This window comes from Gobio gobio (genome assembly GCF_949357685.1).
Source record: "Gobio gobio genome assembly, chromosome: 5".
In the NCBI taxonomy this organism is placed as follows: domain Eukaryota; kingdom Metazoa; phylum Chordata; class Actinopteri; order Cypriniformes; family Gobionidae; genus Gobio; species Gobio gobio.
In genome coordinates, this window is record NC_137101.1 from 12,528,312 (window position 1) to 12,549,845 (window position 21,534).

Below are 21,534 nucleotides of genomic sequence, written 5' to 3' on the forward strand. Positions count from 1 at the left end.
TATATGTTAATATAAGTTGCCAAATGTACAACACTTAAGCCACTAAGCCTGAAACTTGTTACGGAAGCTTTCTGCCTTTAACGTGAAAACTTAAGAGACTGTGGTATTTTAAGCTTTTATGCATGACGAACATTTTATTTTTGAATACTTTTTTTTGGCCACAATCAATGTAAATGGCAGGATAGGGAGCAGATGCATAGATTCATGGATAATATTCTTTCATTTGAGTGCAGTTAAGCCAAACTAACTTGTATTAGTTAAAAACTGAGATTGGATTTGGAAAAAAATAATTTTAATTGAATTTCTTTGACACTACACAAACACACACATGCATAGAACAGTACATAGTACATGGTATTCACTGATATGGTTATATCATAACAATATCAAGAGTTTGCAGGCATAATAAACACATTTTCCCTCCCAATAAAATGTAACCAAATAGAAAAACGATGAAAACATGCAGCAAATGGTCACATAATAATAGCCTAGAGTATAAAAGACAATAAAAATCTTTAAGAACTAACAGCTGATTTTATATGTAGTCTTTGGTCTTAGCTTGTTGAAACACTTATAAATACTGTTTGAGTTACGGTGTATATACTGCAGATCCTAAATGAATAAATAACATTCCATTAATATACTACTGCATTTATGGTGTATTCCTTTGGAGTTGTTGCTTTCATTGTAAAATCACAGTGTCTTGCTGGAGGGTTTGAGCTTGTCGGGAAATTTCACAGCTACAGACTTGAGTGATGATTGTCATGTTCAAACATTCTTAGTCTTCATCGTTGGTGCTGGTTTCAGGTGAACGAGAGGATGCCTCCCTGAAGAATTCCTCCTCTTTCAGCATGCTCTGGAGAACACAGGACATGAGTGTCAGGAGGAACAAGAGAGACCACAGCAGATACAGTAAGCTGGAGTATTATTGGGAGTGTCTTACGGTCAGGTTGTTGATTCCCTCTGATAAGGCGCCGATCTGTCGCACTGTGCCCTCAGAGTCCTCCATCTGCACAACATCAATTAAACTATATTAACAACATCCAACCATGTCCAGAAAAGTTATTAAAGCTGCCAATTAACAGATAAATTAACAGATAAGCTCTCAATTAACAGATTTGCACTATGATTAGCAGTTTTATCTGGAATTGCCTATACCTGCTCCAAGCTGTCCTCATATATGCATAGGCCTTTGTGGAAACTGCTGCTCTGAGGCATCTGCATGTCCGTGGGGCAAAGATACTCCTCTGTCTCCTCCTGGCGCTTCCGCCTCAATGTCCCGAAACCTCCAAATGACAGACGTCTTGGCTAAAAGAGGAAAGGACAGGTAAAACTTCACAAGTTCCACGTATTCCATATATAAGGGAAGTTCAGAGGCAACCTCGCTTACGGCTACTTGCCTTAACTTTAGCTGTGGCCGTGAGGACAGCGTAATCTGGGTTTTCGAGATACTCCTGTTTCAGCCTTTGTGCCTCTGAGCCTATCAGAAGATGGAAGTGAGTCGCAAGGTGACGTCTCAGCAGCGTCTTATTTGGTGGGATGTTAAGAAGCAGAGCCATTGTCTCAACATTGAAACGTGGCTCTAAAACCTGAAAAATGCAAGTTAAAAAAATAAGTAAAAAGGAACTTGGGTGGAAACGTCCTGCTTGTTTTCTTCTCCTCTGTATGTACCATTAGACCTCCGTGGACGCCGCTTCCTCTCAGGTTGGGTGCGTACTCTGCCAGATCCACTGAACGAAGCCACTCCATCACTCTGTGATTGGTCCACTGACAGATTTCTGCTGGCGTGGCATTATTCTAATCAAAAGGAAATAGATAGAGAGACTGTTGAAGTCATGTAGTAAGCAAATGGAGCCGAGTGTGCATGGTAGCATGATGTCAGGGTGTGCTACCTCTGTCGGTCTGCGACGGAGACAGTTGGGTTCGTAGCAGTTGAGGCGTAGAACCTGGATGGCCCTCTTCATGCTGAGATGGTGAAGCACACTGCCCACTTTCAGACCCAGCAGGTCATCCTAACCAAAGAAATGTGCCTTAGAATTGTGGTTCCCACAAAAATTTTGTAACAGTAAGAACAACAATGTTTTTTTGATGGACCAAATCAGCATATATAAATCATTTCTGAAAGTAATGTTTGCTAAAAATTCAGCTTTGCCATCAGCGGAATAGAATTAATTAAAATTAATAATAATAATAAAAAATCAAATAAAACACACACACACACACATATCTGATACCTACCACAGTCATATAGTGAAGCATGCGCCCATCCACTCTGCCCTCATCAAACTGAGCTTTATACTGAGGCAGGCCGATGTCATCCAGCCATCCTTTTATAAAAACAATTACAATAATAATATTAGTAAATAAAATGTTATTGGTGCATCCCTATTATCAGTCCTAAATAACATTTGTAATCAACTGCAATAACAAATGACTGATTGTTGTAACTTACGCGTAACCCAGTTGTAGTCCAGTTTACCCATGGCATCTTCCTCCTCTGAGCCCAGCGACTGAAGAGCCAGTTGCAGTTTCTTTCTGTGTAGAGGATGTCTGATGGCCAGTTCCTGAAGCACACAGACAAATATCATACAGCACACAGAACAACCTAGTTACATATAAATAAATAAATAAATATTGACAAGAAGTCAAGTATGAGCTGTTCAGGAGACCTTTTCCAAATCATGCTGAGATGCCTTGAGTAAGGTCTGTCCAGAGCTGATCCAGTGCTGAGCTTGATTTATATACAAGCCCAGTCCCTGTTCCTGCAGCCACTCGCACACCTGCTCTTTACTCCAGCGTGAAAATGGGCTGGTCAGCTCGCTGAGGGAGACGTCAACAATACACATTACCATGCATAAAAAAAAAACTCTAATAATAACCTCCTTAACAAACAAACTGCATGTACTTGTTATTGCTTCTCTGCAGATCACGTGACCACCCCAGCCTGGGTCCTGCTGTAGCTCGGACTCCACCTCTCTTAAACTCTGACTCTGGGGAATCGTCCAGGTCAGAGGAGGCGGACTGGCTTCTCTTCATCCTGATGCAGGGATAAAGCATGTGCATAAGAGTCAATATCTTTATCTTAATAACCAGTGCAACTTATTGTTAGCATATTAACAAAGACATTAAAAAGACCTTCCAAGTAACTTCATGATCCCCTTTGATTTCTTCTTTCCTTCAGGAGAGAGGGTCTCCAACGCTTTCGGCTTCTGAGTTTGAGCTCCAGCCAAATCCAAGTGCTCCGTCCCCTTGCGCTCTCCGTCCACTGCCAATAATGCATTAATAGGGTTAATCTTACAAAAACAGTGCCAAGAAAGATGCTCACAAGTTTACTGTAATGTGAAAATAATTGCTATATTATTGAAATTATTCAGGGTTTTTCCTGCATTGAACATTTTTTGCCGGCCGCCAAAACAAAATTTTGTCCCGCCAAAGCCTAATTTGATGAGTTATTGTGTTTTATGAATGATGTAGATGCTGTGCTTGTGACCGAGTGACAGAGAGAGCGATCAGAGAGTTCCTCCCCCGCGCACACTCTCTGGGTCTTCAAAATAATCACTGTATTAGCTGTTAGCTCTCTCATATTTCACATATTAATCCAAATCAAAAAGGTCGGAAGACCGAAACCATGTTGCACGTGGCACATTCGGACAATTTGTCCTAGAATTAACGCTGAGTGTGAATTGCGCTCAAAAAACGTTGACTCTTCTCTGACCAGCTGACATAAAGCATACTTTCAATAAACGGGAAACAAATTATATTCAGTTATGAAGTGTTTTCTGTGTGTTGACATCTTTCGCGATGGTCTAACAGACGGGATTCGCACACACCGCATCTGCTAATGCCCGATTTGTGACCTAATGACTCCTTTGAACCGAATCATTTTAACGACTGGTTAGAACAACTGAACTGTCCAACACTGAACTAATGAATCAGTTTATTATTTTATTTAGAATGCATCTGAAATGAGAACACAAGTGTGCTTACCCAATTTAGCAAAAGTGGCTAGTAAGAATTATTTTTAATTATGAACAGTATTTCAGCTTATTTCTGTTGACAATGTGTAGTAAAATAAATGGTGTGAGGTGAAACCAGAACAAAGTTGTTATTAGTTAGCTGATAATTTTTATTAAATTGCATATGGCAGAAAGTTAGGCTATTTGTTAATTTTTAATGCTACTTTTTAATATTGTTATGATTATATACCAAAACAATTATCTGTAAATAGTGTAAAAAAAATGAGGAACAAAAATCGATCATACATAATATGAGATATCAAAATAAGATGATCAAAATTACTAGCATTTTTTAAATGCATTGTCAGTATTGTGCTCGCAGATCACGTGTGTGTGTGTGTGTGTGTGTGTGTGTGTGTGTGTGTGTGTGTGTGTGTGTGTCAACCACCACCGAAGACCATTTTTGACCCAGGATAAACCCTGTTATTGAAGTAAAACTTTATATATCTCACCCAGACTGGGGGCGCTGCTCGTCATCTTGTTTCCTCTGATCTTGAAAAAGCCCCGTCCAAAAGAGGAACGTGTTTTTTTAGAGCCAAATCTCTCACTCCCCGCCGAGCTGGGCTGAGTGGGGGAGATGGACGGAGAGCCTCCATTTTTACTGCCTTCATCCTAAAATATTACAAGCAAAAGTTTAAAGGTCATGGTTAAGATGCTGCACATTTTGTTTTGACAAACGATTGCCTCTAAAAACCTCCTGTGTGATTATTCTAATTAAAAACAAACTAGACGCTTAGTAATCAGCATCTCATAAAAATGGTCCAGTGCAGTCATGTGGCTGATTTATTGGAAATATCTGTTTTTGTCAGGCTCATGTTGAACTAATTTCACATTGAACTAGTTTGAGTGCATTTGCTTATGCCGTGTATGGTGAGGCAGGGGAGCTGCTGGAGGGCCCTGTGTGTGAGGACAGCGACACTTTTGTGTGCAAAATAGTTTTAAACAACAGAGGGCGCCAGAAAGCTGAATATGCACTCTACAACCTTTTTACAGAATCTCATAATAGCAGAGTGGTGCAGGTATGGAATCATTTTGTAGGCCAAAACGCAGAAGCAAGTCAGCATTTTAGCACTTCCCGTTCCATCGATGAACATTCAATGGCTGAAATAAAGTCTGTGGTGAACACAAGCTCAAGACACTTTCACGTTTTATTCCACGACATAAAACACATCGGTATTATTACCCCACTCATGATTTTTTTAAAGCGGTTATGCGTCTTGAAAAAGGCGGTTGCTAAGGAGATTAAACATCACGCTGAAAAAGTAAGTTCAGTCCGCTTTTACAGCCTCGTTATGCTTATAATTGTGCTCTTATAAACCAGTCTAACAACTGAAAGAGTTGCTGGAAGCTTAGTGATGGTGATGTTGAAATCGAGCGACCATGGTGGAGTTCGTCGTTTATAGCCTACCTTTTCCTTTTTTACCTCTGGCGACTGCATTTAGGATTCAAAATGAATAAAAGTTGTGTTCATCTGTGATAATTATCTTGATAGACAAACCATGCAAGTATCATAAACTTTTGATCACAGATCCTATTATGTGTGATAATTCAAAAGCCTATGGGAAAATCCTATTGTTTTTTTCCTCGAGGGAACAAGTGCAATGCTAACGGCCGGTTGGCCTACAAAGTGACATCACACCTGCACCACTCTATATATGTACACACACACACACACACACACACACACACACACACACACACACACACACATTTCATCATTTCTAATATAGATCAAGTCAGTACCTCATTATTGCTTGTCAAATGAGAACTTCCAGGCTGCTGTACTGCAGAGACACTGAAAAAGCAAAATGGAAACACAAACACTCATTTTAAAAGGAATATAATACAAAAAGAATAGGGTATAAAACAGTATCCCATTACTTTTTGAATATCATGATATGATGAATTGAGATATTCTTTTTAATGTTTAAATTAACATACTATTCCTATTCGCTTTTGTATAAACACACTTTGAAAAGTAAACAGACCTGTCTGTGGGTCCGAGTGCGGGCTCTCTGGTGAGGTCGACTTCAGGGAGCAGCTCTGAACATGGAATGAGCTGAGGCTGTGTGAGAGACGACAACACTGTTGCATGAGGAGAATATCAGTGACCATTTTCCCTGAGGACTCAAATTTCAATGAACAAGAGGAGCAGGCAGCGACTGCCTTGCAAATGCCTGGAATCACAGGATGCTGCTCCCAAACAAAAACAACAGACGTCCCCCATTAAAAAGGGTTATGGTTAAATTGTTATTCTCTGTCAGACCATCACAATGAAAACACTGCAAGGAGGGGGTCTAAAAGGAAGTCTGAGGAACATCCTGTGATCATAACTGTGTGTGTGTGTAAGACCCTTCATACTTCATCAGTTTCCTCTGTGCCTCCTGTGGAGACCGTCTCTGTGTCACACTCTCCTGTGTCATCTTCCCTGGGTTTGTCTGGGAAAACAGAACAAGTCACGAAATCAAACAAATCAGCCAAGCTATTAGACTGGGATGCCGACAAAAGCTTTCTGGGAAAATAATCTTTTGCCTAAAAGTCAAGGAAAAGTAGACATGAGTGATACAAACAGCAATATCTCATCACACTAGATCAGGGGCTCAACCAGGGGGATGACTTGGGATGACTTAACATGATTTGAAATAAGACAAAACAAGCATTTAAGGCACACTGTCATTTTTTGCAGCCTATTCAAAACAATGGCGTAGAATGGGCGCGGAATCTTGGGAGTTGTAGTCTTCACCTCACAGCCGGAGGAAAAGAATGGGGACGGGACGCGGGCAGAAATCATGTTCATGGATGAGATTATTAATGTTACTGTAGGATAAAGCGGAGCAGGGCTGAGTGCTGTGGGAGCGGAACAATGCCGCTGAAGCGATTGCCAATGAGAGACGAGTGTGTCACACGGCTCGACAGCAGCAGAGCTTTTATTATGCCACAGTCGACGCTTTCGCTTCTTCTGGTTAAGCGTGTGTGGGGGAACGCAGCGCTGTTTTATCATATTAGAAAATGATGTTAAAATGTTCCTCTGTGCGTTTGCTATGAGGCACTTGTTGCACACTGCAGTGAGCTAGATCCATATTAAAATATAAATGCTGGATGGCTTGTGTTGCTAAATGACATGCAATTAATTTGAAAACATACTGTATAAAAATGCTGTATTTCTGTACAATCATTAGTTTTCGGTCTATAAATGTCTCCAAACAGTTGTTCCCTTGTCTAATAAAACAATATATTAAAGCATCTTTGGTGTTTCCATGGTTTCTACAAAATAAAAGGGAAATAAGGATAACGCGGGCATGATGTCATTGATAGGCGACGCACAAATTAAAATTGCTTATTTCTCTGGATTTAAACATTCTTGGAAACATTTGGGATAATGTACACAAGTCAACAAAATATATAATACTGTGGTTTTTGAATATTTTAATCATAAAATCTTACATAGTGCCTTTAAAATAAGACATTTCTTACTATGTTGTGTTTTTTATAATGAATATACATCTTTCTAGTTATGGCAAGCTCTAAAATATTTGATTGATTGATTGTGAGGGGGGCTTTAAATATTGTTGTGGATGAACTCGAAGACTGCATATATTCAGTGGTTTGTTTCATGACAACGACTGAGAAACCCTGTACAATAACACTTTAAAGATCATTTCAAAGAAAATACAAAGAGCTGACATACATTTTTTAAATATTACTGACAAGTAACTTGTGAATGGTAACAGGAGATTCACCTACTGAAGGTCAGACATTATAGCATGTATAATCCAAAGAAAGCTATGGAAAGCTCACCTTTGGATGCCTGCACATACATCACCATATCCTGAACTCTCCTGTGACGGATCAGAGACTGGTGCAGCTCTTTTATCTTAAGATCCTAAAAAGATTTAGATTAAAACAACATGGAATTTAATATCAAATATGACTAAATTCTATATATTGCACGAGTGTGTAGAAAATCTTCTACATGCATCTATGCAAAGACTTGGCAAGATCAGGGTTAAATTATAAATGAAGTAAAATCTGTGCTGGCTGTGGGATGTCCTGCTATTTTGCTGTGACAATCATTGTTCATACCTTCTCTTCATTAGCTGCCTTCAAAGACTCGACAGCGCTCCTCATTCTCTGCACCTCCATTTCTGAGCACACACAAAAACAACATCTTACAGCATTCGACATGCCTTTGACAACATTTGTAATACCTCAGAAACCGCACAGTTATACCCATCCTGCTGGAAGTAAAGTTGATTTGCAGTGTAATATAAATATTATGAGACAATACAAGCACAGTTTAAAGAGCAGGAGAGTCTGCGCCCAAAATCAGGTCACCATCAATCAAAAAGCTTGTCTAGACATGTGTAATACAAACCTTCATACTTTAGGCATTCCAACACAATGTTTTTTTCCTTACAGTGTGCCGGGATAGTTTCTCCTTTATCACACCGAAATGTTTTTGTTCCCGTGTCATCCATTTAAAGTGCACAGCCTCAGCTGCCAATGGATTTATTAGCTGTAAAATGTGTCTGTGCAGGACTCCCTTTGGATAGAGTATACAATGGGCTCCAAAAGTCTGACACCACACTTTTTATTTACTATACATTTTGTTCATGTGACTTTTTTGCACATCCACTACAGGTCCATCAGAAGGTCAAAATAATGAACAGTGACACGATACAAAGAGTAAATCATTAGGCTTGATTCATACCAATCTAAATGGATCACACAGACACATACATACATACATAAATATGACTTAAACCAAACAGGCATAACATTATGACCTAATATTGAGTTGGTCCCACTTTTGCTGCCAAAAAAGCCCTGACCCATCGAGGCATGGACTCCACTAGACCCCTGAAGGTGTGCTGTGGTATCTGGCACCAAGATGTTAGCGGCAGATTTATGCAGATCTGGGGAATTTGGAGGCCAAGTCAACACCTCAAACTCATTGTTGTGCTCCTCAACCCATTCCTGAACCATTTTTGCTATGTGGCAGGGGCGCATTATCCTGTACATGGTCTGCAACAATGCTTAGGTAGGTGTTACGTGCCAAAGTAACATCCACATGGATGGCAGGACCCAAGGTTTCCCAGCAGAACTTTGCCCAAAGCATCACACTGCCTCCGCCGGCTTGCCTTCTTCCTATAGTGCATCCTGGTGCCATGTGTTCCCCAGGTAACGCACTCGGCAACCACGTGATGTAAAAGAAAACGTGATTCGTCAAACCAGGGCACCTTCTTCCATTGCTCCGTGGTCCAGTTATGATGCTCACTTTTGGTGCGTTCGGTGGTGGACGGGTCAACATGGGCACCTTGTGGCTATGCAGCCCCATACGCAACAAACTGATGCATTGTGTATTCTGACACATTTCTATCAAAACCAGCATCAATTCTTGAGAAATTTGATCTACAGTAGCTCGTCTTCGCTCCCCACGTGCATGAATGAGCCTTGGCCGCCCATGGCCCTGTCGCCGGTTCACCACTGTTCCTTCCTTGGACCACTTTTGATAGATACTGACCACTGCAAACCAGGAACACCCCACAAGAGCTGCAGTTTTGGAGATGCTCTGACCCAGTCAATTTGTCCCTTGTCAAACTCGCTCAAATCCTTACGCTTGCCCATCTTTCCTGCTTCTAACACATCAACTTTGAGGACAAAATGTTCACTTGCTACCTAATATATCCCACTCACTAACAGTTGCCATGATGAAGAGATTATCAGTGTTATTCACGTCCCCTGTCAGTGGTCATAATGTTATGCCTCTGTAAGAAAGTGTATTACTCATACCGGTGGACTTTCGCCTGTAAATGGATATTGAATATTTATTATTTATCTTACTTCACATTCAGGTTTAAATTTTATTTTGAAACCACTCTAGTTACACTTCAAATGAACGTTGGCATGTTGTTGATATAGCAGAATGTCCGTGTTGTACCTTTTTCTCTGCTTTGTGATAGTTGCTCTGTGTTTGGGCTTTCTGGGATGGCCTGGTCTTGAAGTCTTCGAAGTCCCTGCTCTTTCTCTTCCAACTGCTTTTGTAGTGATTTCAGCTCCTCCTGACCAATCAAAACCCAAATTAACATCTACCAGCGTTCAATTCAAGAACTAAAAATAAGCTCACTACGTGCCAAAACCCAAATTGACTTAGTTCTCTATTTAAAACGCTGCACAATGGGTCACTATAATGTGAACAAATGCCATTTTAAACAATCTAAGAAACAAAAAGACACTGAGTGGCTGAGCAGAGAGACAGGATTTGATATGAATCTGTCCAGCTCTGTGAATTTGTCCAGCTTTAAGCATAAGGATAAAGTTCACTAGCTTGGCACATTCCAGTGGCTAGTCTGTAAGGTTAGGGTGAACTACACAAGGATTTCTCTTTGTGGTAAAGTGATTCATGGATCAGTGCTGTTAATCTCATGCTGTGTAATTATCACCTGACCATGAGGCACTCTTACTTTAGTAGAGTCAAGGCTTCTCTCATGTTCTTGTCTCTCGTTCTCCATAGAAGTCAACTTAAGATGCATGTCTTTCACATCCCGATAAAGACCCTGAAGAGACAGACCATGTTTCTATAGGTCAAAGAAGAGTTTTGTATACAAACTGACAAGCTAAAAGACTTGCAATACTTTGAGTTTGAATGAAGAAAAAAAACTCAAGGACACTAACACAAGGAACCCCCCCCCCCCCAAAGTATACTTAAAATGAAATCTATATTTTCATCTAATGTGAAGGAAAACAAAGCCTATCTTTTGGTCCACCCTGGATTTCTGGTTTCTGAAACTGAAACTCCCCTCTGGACTCATGCAAGTAAGAGAAAGCTGAATGGGACCAGTATAGTCTGCACTCAAACGGGCAAAAAAGTTTTATAACAGGAAATGGCTCTGGCACTTAAGAGTTTCACTCTCACCCTGAAGCTGGAGGCTTAAGCAGCAATGAATGGCACTACGGAAACCACAGGGTGGTCAAACCATAATAGCCAGGTTTAATTTCATTAAATGTTCAGGTTGTCAGTACAGTTCACTCTTTTCTGCATTGAGAGCACTTTTAAGGTTCTGATTAATCATTGCAGACTGTAATCTATTAGGCCAGTGAGACTCTGTAGCCTATGACATTTCATAGTGGCGAAGGTACAAATGTGTGCTCATTACCTCACTTTCTCTGCAATCCCCTTCTGTAGCGGCTAGCTTTAGTTTCAGGCTCGAGATCTCGGTCAGCAGTTCCAATTTTTCCGTCTCTAAAGCACTCCTGCTAAGCAGCTCCTACGCAATAAAAGTTAGATATTAGTTTTCAGGGAAATGTATTCCTTTAATACTGACCTCCCCTACAACAATATGGCTTAAATGCGCTGCATTTTTGTCCTTAAACATAGGTTGTTATTGCGTAAGATTATGAAACCACACACCTGCTGTAATAACTCTTCCGTAGCACTCAGTTTCATGCGGTGTTCCTCAAGGTTCGAGTCTAGGTCCCTTATTTTTTCTCCTTGAACTTCCACCTGGTCTGTCAGAACACTTACCTGAGGGATAAGAGTGCATATTTATTGAGTTTGTGTGATGCTTGACATTTAGAAACCAAAATGGTTTAAATCTGACAAGAAAATCCCACACAACCCATAATTCTCCCGACTCGGTTTTGACAACACACCTGGAGCACTAGACATTCTTTGTCGCTTTCCACGCGAGAGAGTCGCTCCTGGTAGACCAAATCCCCTGCTGCAGATCCATGACCATTGGTCTGGAAACATAACTGCTTTGTTAGGCATTCTACATAAAACATACATGGAAACGCACTTCCAAACAAGCACACCAGATTTACTGGTAGTCTGAAAATGGTGTGCTTCCTCGAATTAACAGGCTCTAAACAGTCAACAAAACGCAGTGAAATGAACTGAAATCACCATTTAAAGGCAAATGCCAGTGGGACCTGGAAAAGAAATCACATGCTGCCATTTGCGAGTCATGTGGGGTTCACACGGATGATACTCTGCTATATGAGATGCATGTGAAAGGTTTTCACATTGCAAGATTTTGAAGCCCAGGAGTGGAAATTTTATAAAGCTGAACGCTTCAAGTTGAATATGGAAAAAGGGGCTGGGGAGCTGAAAATGTGCTTAATCCAGATGAATCATGGCTGGAGTAAAGGATGGAAAATGCAAAGGGAGAAACACGTCAGACATACAGACGAATACATTTTATATTTGAAAAAAAAAAAAAAAAAGTCATTGCATTGGTATTGTTTTTTTCAGAGCGTTTTTTGCATCAAATGGGTAAGAGTTTACAAAACTATTGCCAAAATTGCAATCCTTAATCTTAAAAAAATAGACTCACAACAGATCAATGAAACCCTGAATTTGTAGCACACAGGTTATCGCTGGGTCAGGTTATATCAGTATTTCCCAACCTTTTTGTTTATTTTTGCCACAGCACAGTTTTGATGAGTAAAAAAAAAATCTCACAGCACACCACTTTATGAAAATATAACAATTGCACAAACATGCATTGCTTCATATAGCAAAAATTATATATTATATTAAACTAGATATTATATTAAAAGTAGTACTCACACTTAATGTGAAACTTGAGCTTAAGTCAAGTAGGAACACAATAAGGTCATAGTATGATGTTGTTGGTGATGTTAAAACAACACGTTTAAATATCGTCGCATTTGGGCGGAAAACTCGTATTTAATTAAACACTGTTGTCGAAGTTGTATGGACCATTATAATGCTAACATTTTATGAAAATCAAGCTTAAATAGAGTTACAACTTAAAAGGTTTTTGACCAGCGAATGACATTTTATCTGAGGCAGCAAGTGCATCACATTACGTTTTCATCAACATACAGGATATTAAGATATTATTGTAGTTATATGGGTGCTCAGTTTTCTTCTTGAAATCTCATGATACAAAAAAGTAAGACTATTCTCCGCTCTTCAAATAGAAAAAATGTTAGCCTTTATGGACATAGTGTTTCTTGAGTAAAGAAAAAAAAAAGTGGGTGCTTTATTTACCCTTGCACTGCAAACAAGCAGAGATCTCCAAAATGTGCGCAACACATTCTAAACGGAGGCGGGGTGGAGTTATAAGGTTTGACTGACAGTTTTAGGAGCCAACCTAAAAATGTTTTTTATTGGTTAAATATTTGTAAAACCCCACATACAGGCGTAAAGGAACGTAAAGCATTAATTTGTATAAATAATGACGAAATATAGAGATACAAGGTTTCAGCCCGACAGCCCGATTTATTTTTTACTTATTTTTCAGAATTGTATAATTTTCCACGGCACACCTAGCAACCTGGTTGGGAAACACTGGGTTATATAAATGAGATCAAACTCTGAGTTATGACAGTAGGAAGAACATTAACAATATAATACGTAGAGTCTTTAATATAGAGGTCGGTTCACAGGAACTAAGAGACAGGATTTTTATACAGTACATGTTTTTTTTAACTTAAACTTAACTTAAATTTAATTGTATATTAAAACATACAGGTAAAACATAACGGTTTAGGCTTATTTTTGTAGTAGCACTTAACAGTTAATCTGTGGGAAACCCACCAGTTTGCCTTGCAGCCACTCCATCAGACCCTCAGCGGTGGTTTCAGAAACCTGACTGCGCAGACTCCCCTTTTCCTCGGGATCCATAAGGTCCAGAGCAGCCCTCAGGTCTTCCAGGAGATGCAGTGCCCGAAGGCTGCCCAGGAATGGCGAAGTTGGTGACTGACAATCGAACAGGCCGTTGGTGTAGTTCATGGCCTTAGAACCTGAGGCAAGCGAAAGAATGAGGATCAGTGAAGGGATTTATGGATGAGTGAAATTTGTTGGGCTGTATGCTCAGTTGATGATAAAATGTATCTATACCTAGCAACAAAAATTCTGTCATTATTTACTAAAGTAATCTTACTTTATCATGTGAAGCAATAAAAAAAAAAAAAAAAAATTCTAGCATGAATCAATCAAAAAAACAAAAAAAAAATTATCAATAAAGTGGAAAAAATATTAAAGTAAAACCAGGGGTAAATCATCATATTTGTTTGAAACAAAAACAATTAGAGAGAGTAAATAACTGAAATTATTACATTTTAAATAAATTTTTTGCATGAATCCACTGTATGTTTTAAATCTGTATGTTTTGTTGTAGCCACTTTTAGCACTTTCCCAAAAAAAAACCCAAAACAAAACACAGGTTAGATGACTGTGACCGCACAACTCGGGTGGCTTATCACAAGATGATGTAAACAGTGGGACGTCCATTGCCATAATTATAGAGTGAATGGAAAAGCATAACCTTCAAGAGACTCACTCTTGCTCCGAGCAAAGACATTCATTTTACTCTGATGTGTCCCTGATGTTCCCAGAGATGGACAGTACTGTGGTCGCATACTGAATAAGCATTAGATTTCATCAGTGCTGAAATAGTGGAAAAAGCCTGTAATGTAGCTCACTACGCATACTCTCAGTCTTACAAATCTGCAGAGACACAGTGCAAATTCATTCCCGTTGCAGGTTTATGCATTGCTCTTAAAAATGCATTCAAATAATTTGTTTCTGTGCCTATTTTTTAAAGGCATGATCATGCTGTTGATGACTGTGTAAAGCTGCAAATAATACACATAAGAAAGAATCTTTTTGGGGCGTAGTATTTTTTCCCCATTTATTTAGTTGTACCTGCGATGATGCCATCCATCTGCTCCAGAGCAGCTGCCAACATTTCACTGGCATCACACATCATGATCACCTTCTTTGAAACCTGCAAATGAGACATTCAAAGGTAAGCAAGGATGGAACTCTTCAAATGGCGTTAGTGGTGCAGAAATGTTATATACAGTATATATTTATATATATATATAAAAAAATTGATTAAAAGTTGATCCCTAATCCTGCACACAGTATATACTACATCTGATAAACATTTTAATAAAATAGAAGGGAACAAATCCTCTCTCCTCCCTGGCACTAATATGAGGCGCTTCTTTCTTACTACGCATAATGTGAGGACTCGTGTGTGGGATAATGGCATGATTCTCCCAGGACTTTTCTGCACTGTGCATTGGAATGCTTGGAATTCCAGACCTTCAAAACAAAGTCCCACAGGCCTCATTGTCCAGCTAGTGCCATTGGCTCACAGCTCAAGAGAAGCTTCCCTACTCCGCCCAAGAGGTTGGATCCCTGAATGAATCCTGGATTTACCATTTCAAAATGAACTTATATTAGCAAGACAAATGATATCTGATTGATGGATGTTCCTCACCTATGACGAATTTAAAAATTCGTAGTAACAATGCCAAAACATGCTGCTCACATGGGCTAAGGGATAATGTCCAGACTGTTGTTATCACACAATAAACCCAGACAGGGTGATCAGGACCCCAACGCAAAGCGGAGGGCACAAAATAGTGCAGAACATAGCTTCTGTGAAGAAAGCAGTTCAAACTAGACCAACATTTAAGGGATAGGGAACAATCTACCACTTATTACACAGCATTTCACCACATAAATATAGGAATAAGAGATATTGATTTGAGATGAAACTGATTTAAAATCTTACCGGTTTGTTATTTTATAATCCATTACAGTCAGTGTACAAAACAATCGTTGCAAAAAGGCAGCTGCTGCGTTTGTATGAATCAAGAGAGAGCGAGTTTGCGATACCCGGATGACATAAATAATTCTACACAAAATATTGATTTGAAGTTTAATATTTGATTAGCTCACCAAACTTGCACAAAGAAAAGATGTTCCAAGCAAGCAAAAAGTGCTGACTTGAGTTACCCGGATGAGCCTGTGTTATCAGTTTTTACCGGTTGTTATCAGGGAATAACATACCGGTACTGTTGAATGGCGCGATTGACCAATCAGAGTCAAGCATTCCACAGAGCCATGTAATAACAAGTACTAAATCATGCTACGATCCTTAAGGTATGCAGGACAGTTTTGTTATTGTTGTCTAAAACTATTCAGTCATTTTCGTTAATCAAATTACAGCTAAAATAGAATATAAATATTAGAAAAACTTTTTTCAAAGTTTGAAATGCAAATAAACTGAAATAAAATAAGCTGAAGTACTAAAATTACTCTAATAAATCTGAATAGAAATATATACATAAAAAAACTAAACAAATAAAACAACATTAATATTGGCATAAGAATAGGTGAACTTCAGGCTTATAGGCCAAGGATCTTAAGGGTTAGTTCACCCAAAAATGAAAATTAGCCCATGATTTACTCACCCTCAAGTCATCATAGGTGTATATGACATTCTTCTTTCAGACGAATAAAATCGGAGTTATATTACAAAAGTCCTGGCTCTTCCAAGCTTTATAATGGCAGTAATTGTTGATCTGTTTTTGAAGTTGATAAAAAAATGCATCTCTCCGTCAAATAACGTGCTCCACGCGGCTCTGGGGTGTTAATAAAGGCCTTCTGAAGTGAATCGATGCGTTTGTGTAAGAAAAATATCCATATTTAAAACTTTAAAAAAGTACATTTTCGCCCGACCGCCTTCCGTAACAATTTATGGAAAAAGTGTTGAAAGTGCCTGTGCCGTTCAAAAGGCTTCCGTTACCAGGTACACTCGTCAGACGTCGCGCACGGGTCTTGAATTGCGAGAAGGCACTTTCAACACTTTTCCACAGAAGGCGATCGGCTGGAACTTTACTTGATAAAGTTTTAAATATGGATATTTTTCTTACACAAAAGCATCGATTTGCTTCAGAAGGCATTTATTAACACCCCAGAGCCATGTGGAGCACGTTATTTGATGGACAGGTGCATTTTTTATGGACTTCAAAAACAGAGATACTAATACTGCTATTATAAAGCTCGGAAGAGCCAGATCTCCGATTTTATTTTATTCGTCTGAAAGACAATGAAAGTCATATACACCTAGGATGACTTAAGGGTGAGTAAATCATGGCCTAATTTTCATTTTTGGGTGAACTAACCCTTTAATACTTTTTTTTTATTAGTTGCATAACTTTGCTTTTTTATGATCTTGTGGAGAGATGCAAAACAATGGCCAAAGACGTCCTTCTAAAATGGATGTTACAATGGTGCTTTAAAGGGGGATAAACTGTTAGTTTTACCATGCAAACAGCTCAAGCTTAGCATGCTAAAACAAAATAAAATATAAATCTGAAAACTTGTCAACCACTAGTAAACCATACTGACCCATCCCTATACAAGACAAGATGCTGTGTACGCTACTGGTCATAATTACAAGCCATGAACAGTAGGGTAAAACACTCCAAAAATGACCCTTTTAATTTGGTTACTGACTGGGCGAGAGAGCAGAAAACCTCAACAACTAAACACAGAAGTCTTTGTTTGTGTGTTTACCACCGACCCCCAGAGAAAGAGAACAGATACAAGCTACATTCTCATTCTAACACGAATCTATTAAGTTATGCACTTATCTGATCAACGAGGGCTGCAGAAAGGGCAAGACTTGCCCGCGTCACTCGCAGTTTTTATTTAGCAAGAGGAGCTGGCCAGGGCGTTGTTTATGGATAGTCAATAAGTCATTTGTATACAATGCTTGTTCAAAAGAGCGTTTTTCTAATAAAATTCGTTTTAGAGGCCGCAAAACAACAACTAAATCCTCACCGAAACGTCATAGATCAATATGAAAAAGTGCTAAAATAAGTTATGATCTACTGGATTTGAACTGACATCCAGACCCATTACCACCTGTGGAAACACTGGCCAAAGTTAAGATCCACCCCAGCTTGAAATCCACGGCTTTTCAAGTTACTTTTGGCAAACGGAAAACATTCTCCACATCCCTGGAGGGAAAAGGAGCTGTATTTAGTCAGCTGCCTGCATCACTTCCTATGGGGAAGCCCTGGACTTCTGGCAGCTTCTCCAAATAGTGCAAGGACCAACTCTAAAAATGTCATATTTGCTTTTGTTATTACAACTTGAGAAGTTCAGGGATGTCATTTGGCTGGTTTAAGAATACACAATAAGAATTCAATACTACATGAAACCCAGATACGCTTATGCTAGGTATCCTCTTAACCTTCTCTGACCCATGTGTGACCACACATTGTGTTTCCATCTCCGATGAGAACCAGCTCCATTCTGTTCAGCTCATGGATATTGCGATTTTCCATTTTACAATGCTTGGACGGAAAATCATATGGATAAAAGCAAGCCCCTCGTGATAAGTGTGGAGTGATCTTTGGCTCCCAACAAACTTTTGAACAATACTTTCCAGTGGTGAACGCAGCGGATTTTAATCAGGCACAAATGGGGTGAGGAATTACATTTCCATACGGAAAGAAGGGGGAAAAAACAGTCCGATTGACTTAATTGGCCCAAGCACTAAATGTTTTGTTTCAGCTTCCTAACAGATCGGGTTCGCCACTCTCTATACGAGTACCATGCACCAATCGCTCCACGACCCAGATGACCAGCTCCATCGAGACCCTAACCCTCCCCCCCATCTCCCAGATTCCTGAAAAACTCCTCCAGATGTGCGCTCCCTCACATACCTTCACAATCAGTGCTTCCTCTAAACATAGATATCGTACAGCCCGCCCTCAGGCCAAATCACTGTCAAGCTCCTCACACCGATTAATTCACATATTTTGCTAGTAAATCAACAGACCACATATTCCCTTAAAGGGTTGTTAACCAAAGCACTGTAGGAGGGACGGTGTTGACTGGCTCAGTGCCCAGACAGGCCTACGCATACAAAAGGTAGAAGTCGTTTTTCTTTATTTACATACTCTGACGTTGGCCAGATGTGGAGATAGGGGGTAGCGGGGGTAGTCTGAAAGAAAAACAACCCACTGCCCGTGCTGTTATCCAGGCTAAGCCTCGTCCTAAATACAACCAACCCCTCAGACGTGTCATGCTATGCTACTGAGCCATACAAACACACAGATGTGACACATATGTGGCCTTCAGCATTAAAAAAGCTCCTAGTGCTGAGATCCCATTCGCTAATCGTTCGACTGGATGTGGAAGTGTGCGAGTTTAGATTTTCACATAGAAAATCCTATGATTTAAGTTCCTGGATGAAAGTAAAATCATATCCCATCTCTTATCACTTGGTTTGATAAAGTGCTTTAAAAAGGCAAGGAATGTTTGCAGCATCCCTCTTAAAGAGAAATGAGCTGTCGCCTGATGAAGAGCAGAGACACCTCTTATCCAACCCACAGTCCCATCATTAAAGCCCTATCAGTGATACAGAAATGTATTCTTACTCAATTCGGGATCATTTAGCGCTATCATTAAAATGATTAAAAATACAATTGATAATGGGGAAGAAAAATTTAATAAAACATGTTTTGATTTTAAAAATCATAGAAAATATTAGTTGGTTGAATCTACTATATGTTTAATAAAGCAAAAGTAAAAAGAGTCCCAGTGGGCATTCAAGTTGAAGTACCCACCAGAATGAAAAAAAACAGCATGTGTGTATACACACACACACACACAGCTTCTATGATCAACTGATCATATTATGCGTGATCATGATGGCCAACAGAGCTTTTCTTTCAATCACTCACACAATCAAGATTTCAAACGGCTTTGATTCTGACATTTTGTAGCTGGTCTGTAGTTTGCTCAGATGAATACAAGGAAACATGTGGAGGACAAGATAGGAAACATCTGACCCACACTTCAAGCCTGCATGGGAGCAATTTGTGGTCTTGTATCTGAAGAATAAAAAAGTCCCTGATGTCATAGCTAACCTTTTCTCACTGTGAAAGGCCACAGTTCCACCCTGGAAGTCACAGTAAACACAGAATATATATACCTACCTACATACACACACGCACACGCACACACACACACACACAGGTTTCCACTCAGGGTAAGACAGCGCTTTACTTTACTTTACTTTACTTACTTTACTGTGCACAACCAAGATTCACACCCAAGCAAATTCTGCTCTGTAAATGAATGTCTATATTCACAAGTTTAAAAAAAACGTTCCTCTGGCTCATGTCCTTCACTCGCAGGAAAAAAAATGTAAGTCTCTTAAAAGTTACTACTAAGAACCCCTAAAATGTTTGCATATTTGCTACTCTAAGGTACTAATATGCATCTTTTAGGGGTAAAAAAGGTACAAAGGTGTCCTTTTAAGGGTAAGTTACTGCTCCAGTGTTGTACTCATAAAAGCTCCAATTTTTACACATTTTATTTTCCTGAGAGTGATAGCATTACCTCTCAAAATGTGAAAGTACGCATGAATATGTAAACAGACAGCAAAACAAATTTTTTTGTTTTGTACAAATACATTTATAAAATACGTGCATTTAAAATGTTTGCATAATTAAGTAAGAAAAAAGAAGATAAAGATTGAGTAAACAAAAAAAAACAATTCTAACAATCGAGCAAACGACTCTCAGGTGCGATACAGATAACGTTCATTATTATTAGTTAATCGCTTTTTCAAATATCATAAATGACTTACCTTCTACTGTAATGAGGGTCCTAAAGTTATTTGAAATGATAAACTTCCTTCAGCAGATGTATGTGTCCGAAATCGACAGATATTCCCCTGCGTCCCTCATATTAAAGTGCTCAAATGAGTTGAACGCGCGTCTCCTGTGAAAACAGAAGTGGAACTTTCGGACTTGAGTTGTGCGAGAGTTGTGCGCTCGAGTGCGCATGCGCCTGTCCAGCCAATTGCAACCACGACCCAAAGTTTTTATTTTATTTTTTTATTTATTAAATTAAATTCAATTATTGCTGATGAAGCAGTAAGCGGTCGGCGTTATCACGTGGTATCTGTTTCTTTAATTCGTTAAAAATCATTCAATGCTAGCAATCAAAAAGTTATATATGAATGAACATTTTAACTATTTGAATATAGGCCTACTAGTGCTACAATGTAATGGTATGTAATGTTTGGTAATGCAAATAATGAAAGGTTACTGAACGTTTCCAAAATGTTCTGATATTGAGGTAGAAACAAGTAGCTTTCCAGCTCCCGACAAAAGGGTGAACGTCGCCCTCTTGTGGAGTTGATGGAGTTGATCATTTTTACTTTTTTTCAATAACAAAATGTTCAAAAATATAATACAGTATACAGAGCCACAACCATTAGATACCGAGCTGTTTGATGAGGGAAATCAAGCGGAGTTAAAAGGTCTTCGTGAGATTATAGCCTACTATTACTTTTCCTCATTGCTGTCTTCATTATCACAACAGGCTATTATTTTCAAACACTTCACACTAGATGGCAGGCAAATGCAAGCTTTTTACAGTTGAAGTTTGATGCAACAGCTGACTTAAATTCTTCAACTTTATGTGACTGCTTTTGTAATACATTGAAACCATTATTTATCATTTCATAATTAAATAGATTTTTGTATATATTTTGTACCATATGGTAGTTATGCATTAGATGCTTATGGGTATACTAAAATATGACCTTCTGTCAACACTGTTCAAATATTGTTCTTCCCGGACAGACCCAGGATCTAGAGACTTAATGTTCTGCCTTTACAGTCTGAATCCAATGATTTATTGTCTTAAGTCGTTGAAAAA

At 39.1% G+C, this 21,534-nt stretch overlaps 2 protein-coding genes across 9 annotated transcripts in view; one reads left to right on the forward strand and one right to left on the reverse strand.

Moving 5' to 3' along the window:
* LOC307126883 (uncharacterized protein) overlaps positions 1 to 3,758 on the forward strand; it is a 22,051-nt gene extending 18,293 nt beyond the window's left edge. For 5 of the 8 annotated variants that reach the window (XR_013816560.1, XR_013816562.1, XR_013816563.1 and 2 more), the window contains 2 exons: positions 808 to 912; positions 2,926 to 3,057. The gene's annotated coding sequence lies outside the window, so the exon portion shown is untranslated. Of the gene's footprint in view, positions 1 to 807; positions 913 to 1,188; positions 1,328 to 2,925; positions 3,068 to 3,181 lie in introns of those variants that run through there. The other 3 variants (XR_013816559.1, XR_013816561.1, XM_079817698.1) reach the window with 3 other exon arrangements.
* Positions 273 to 20,610, reverse strand: ppfibp1a (PPFIA binding protein 1a). The gene is made up of 25 exons (XM_079817696.1): positions 20,456 to 20,610; positions 14,695 to 14,776; positions 13,585 to 13,790; positions 11,670 to 11,759; positions 11,428 to 11,541; positions 11,174 to 11,284; positions 10,481 to 10,573; positions 9,958 to 10,078; positions 8,100 to 8,161; positions 7,815 to 7,899; positions 6,378 to 6,454; positions 6,005 to 6,081; positions 5,760 to 5,811; positions 4,469 to 4,628; positions 3,136 to 3,265; positions 2,906 to 3,037; positions 2,670 to 2,820; positions 2,453 to 2,564; positions 2,239 to 2,327; positions 1,893 to 2,012; positions 1,672 to 1,797; positions 1,401 to 1,589; positions 1,159 to 1,308; positions 944 to 1,009; positions 273 to 856 (listed from the first exon to the last, which is right to left on the reverse strand). The coding sequence occupies exons 2-25, from the start codon at positions 14,756 to 14,758 to the stop codon at positions 779 to 781; spliced, it is 2,655 nt and encodes an 884-aa protein (XP_079673822.1). The 5' UTR covers positions 14,759 to 14,776; positions 20,456 to 20,610; the 3' UTR covers positions 273 to 778.
* Positions 20,611 to 21,534: the final 924 nt, after the last annotated feature.

What these genes read in the sequence shown, in the direction of transcription:
- ppfibp1a (XM_079817696.1), bottom strand. Translation starts at nt 14,758, where the DNA reads ATGATGTGTGATGCCAGTGAAATGTTGGCAGCTGCTCTGGAGCAGATG. An exon ending in GAGCAGCGCCCCCAGTCTGG is followed by an intron (nt 3,266 to 4,468) that starts GTGAGATATATA and finishes CATTATTGGCAG; the next exon opens with TGGACGGAGAGCGCAAGGGG. An exon ending in GCGTCCACGGAGGTCTAATG is followed by an intron (nt 1,590 to 1,671) that starts GTACATACAGAG and finishes TGCATTTTTCAG; the next exon opens with GTTTTAGAGCCACGTTTCAA.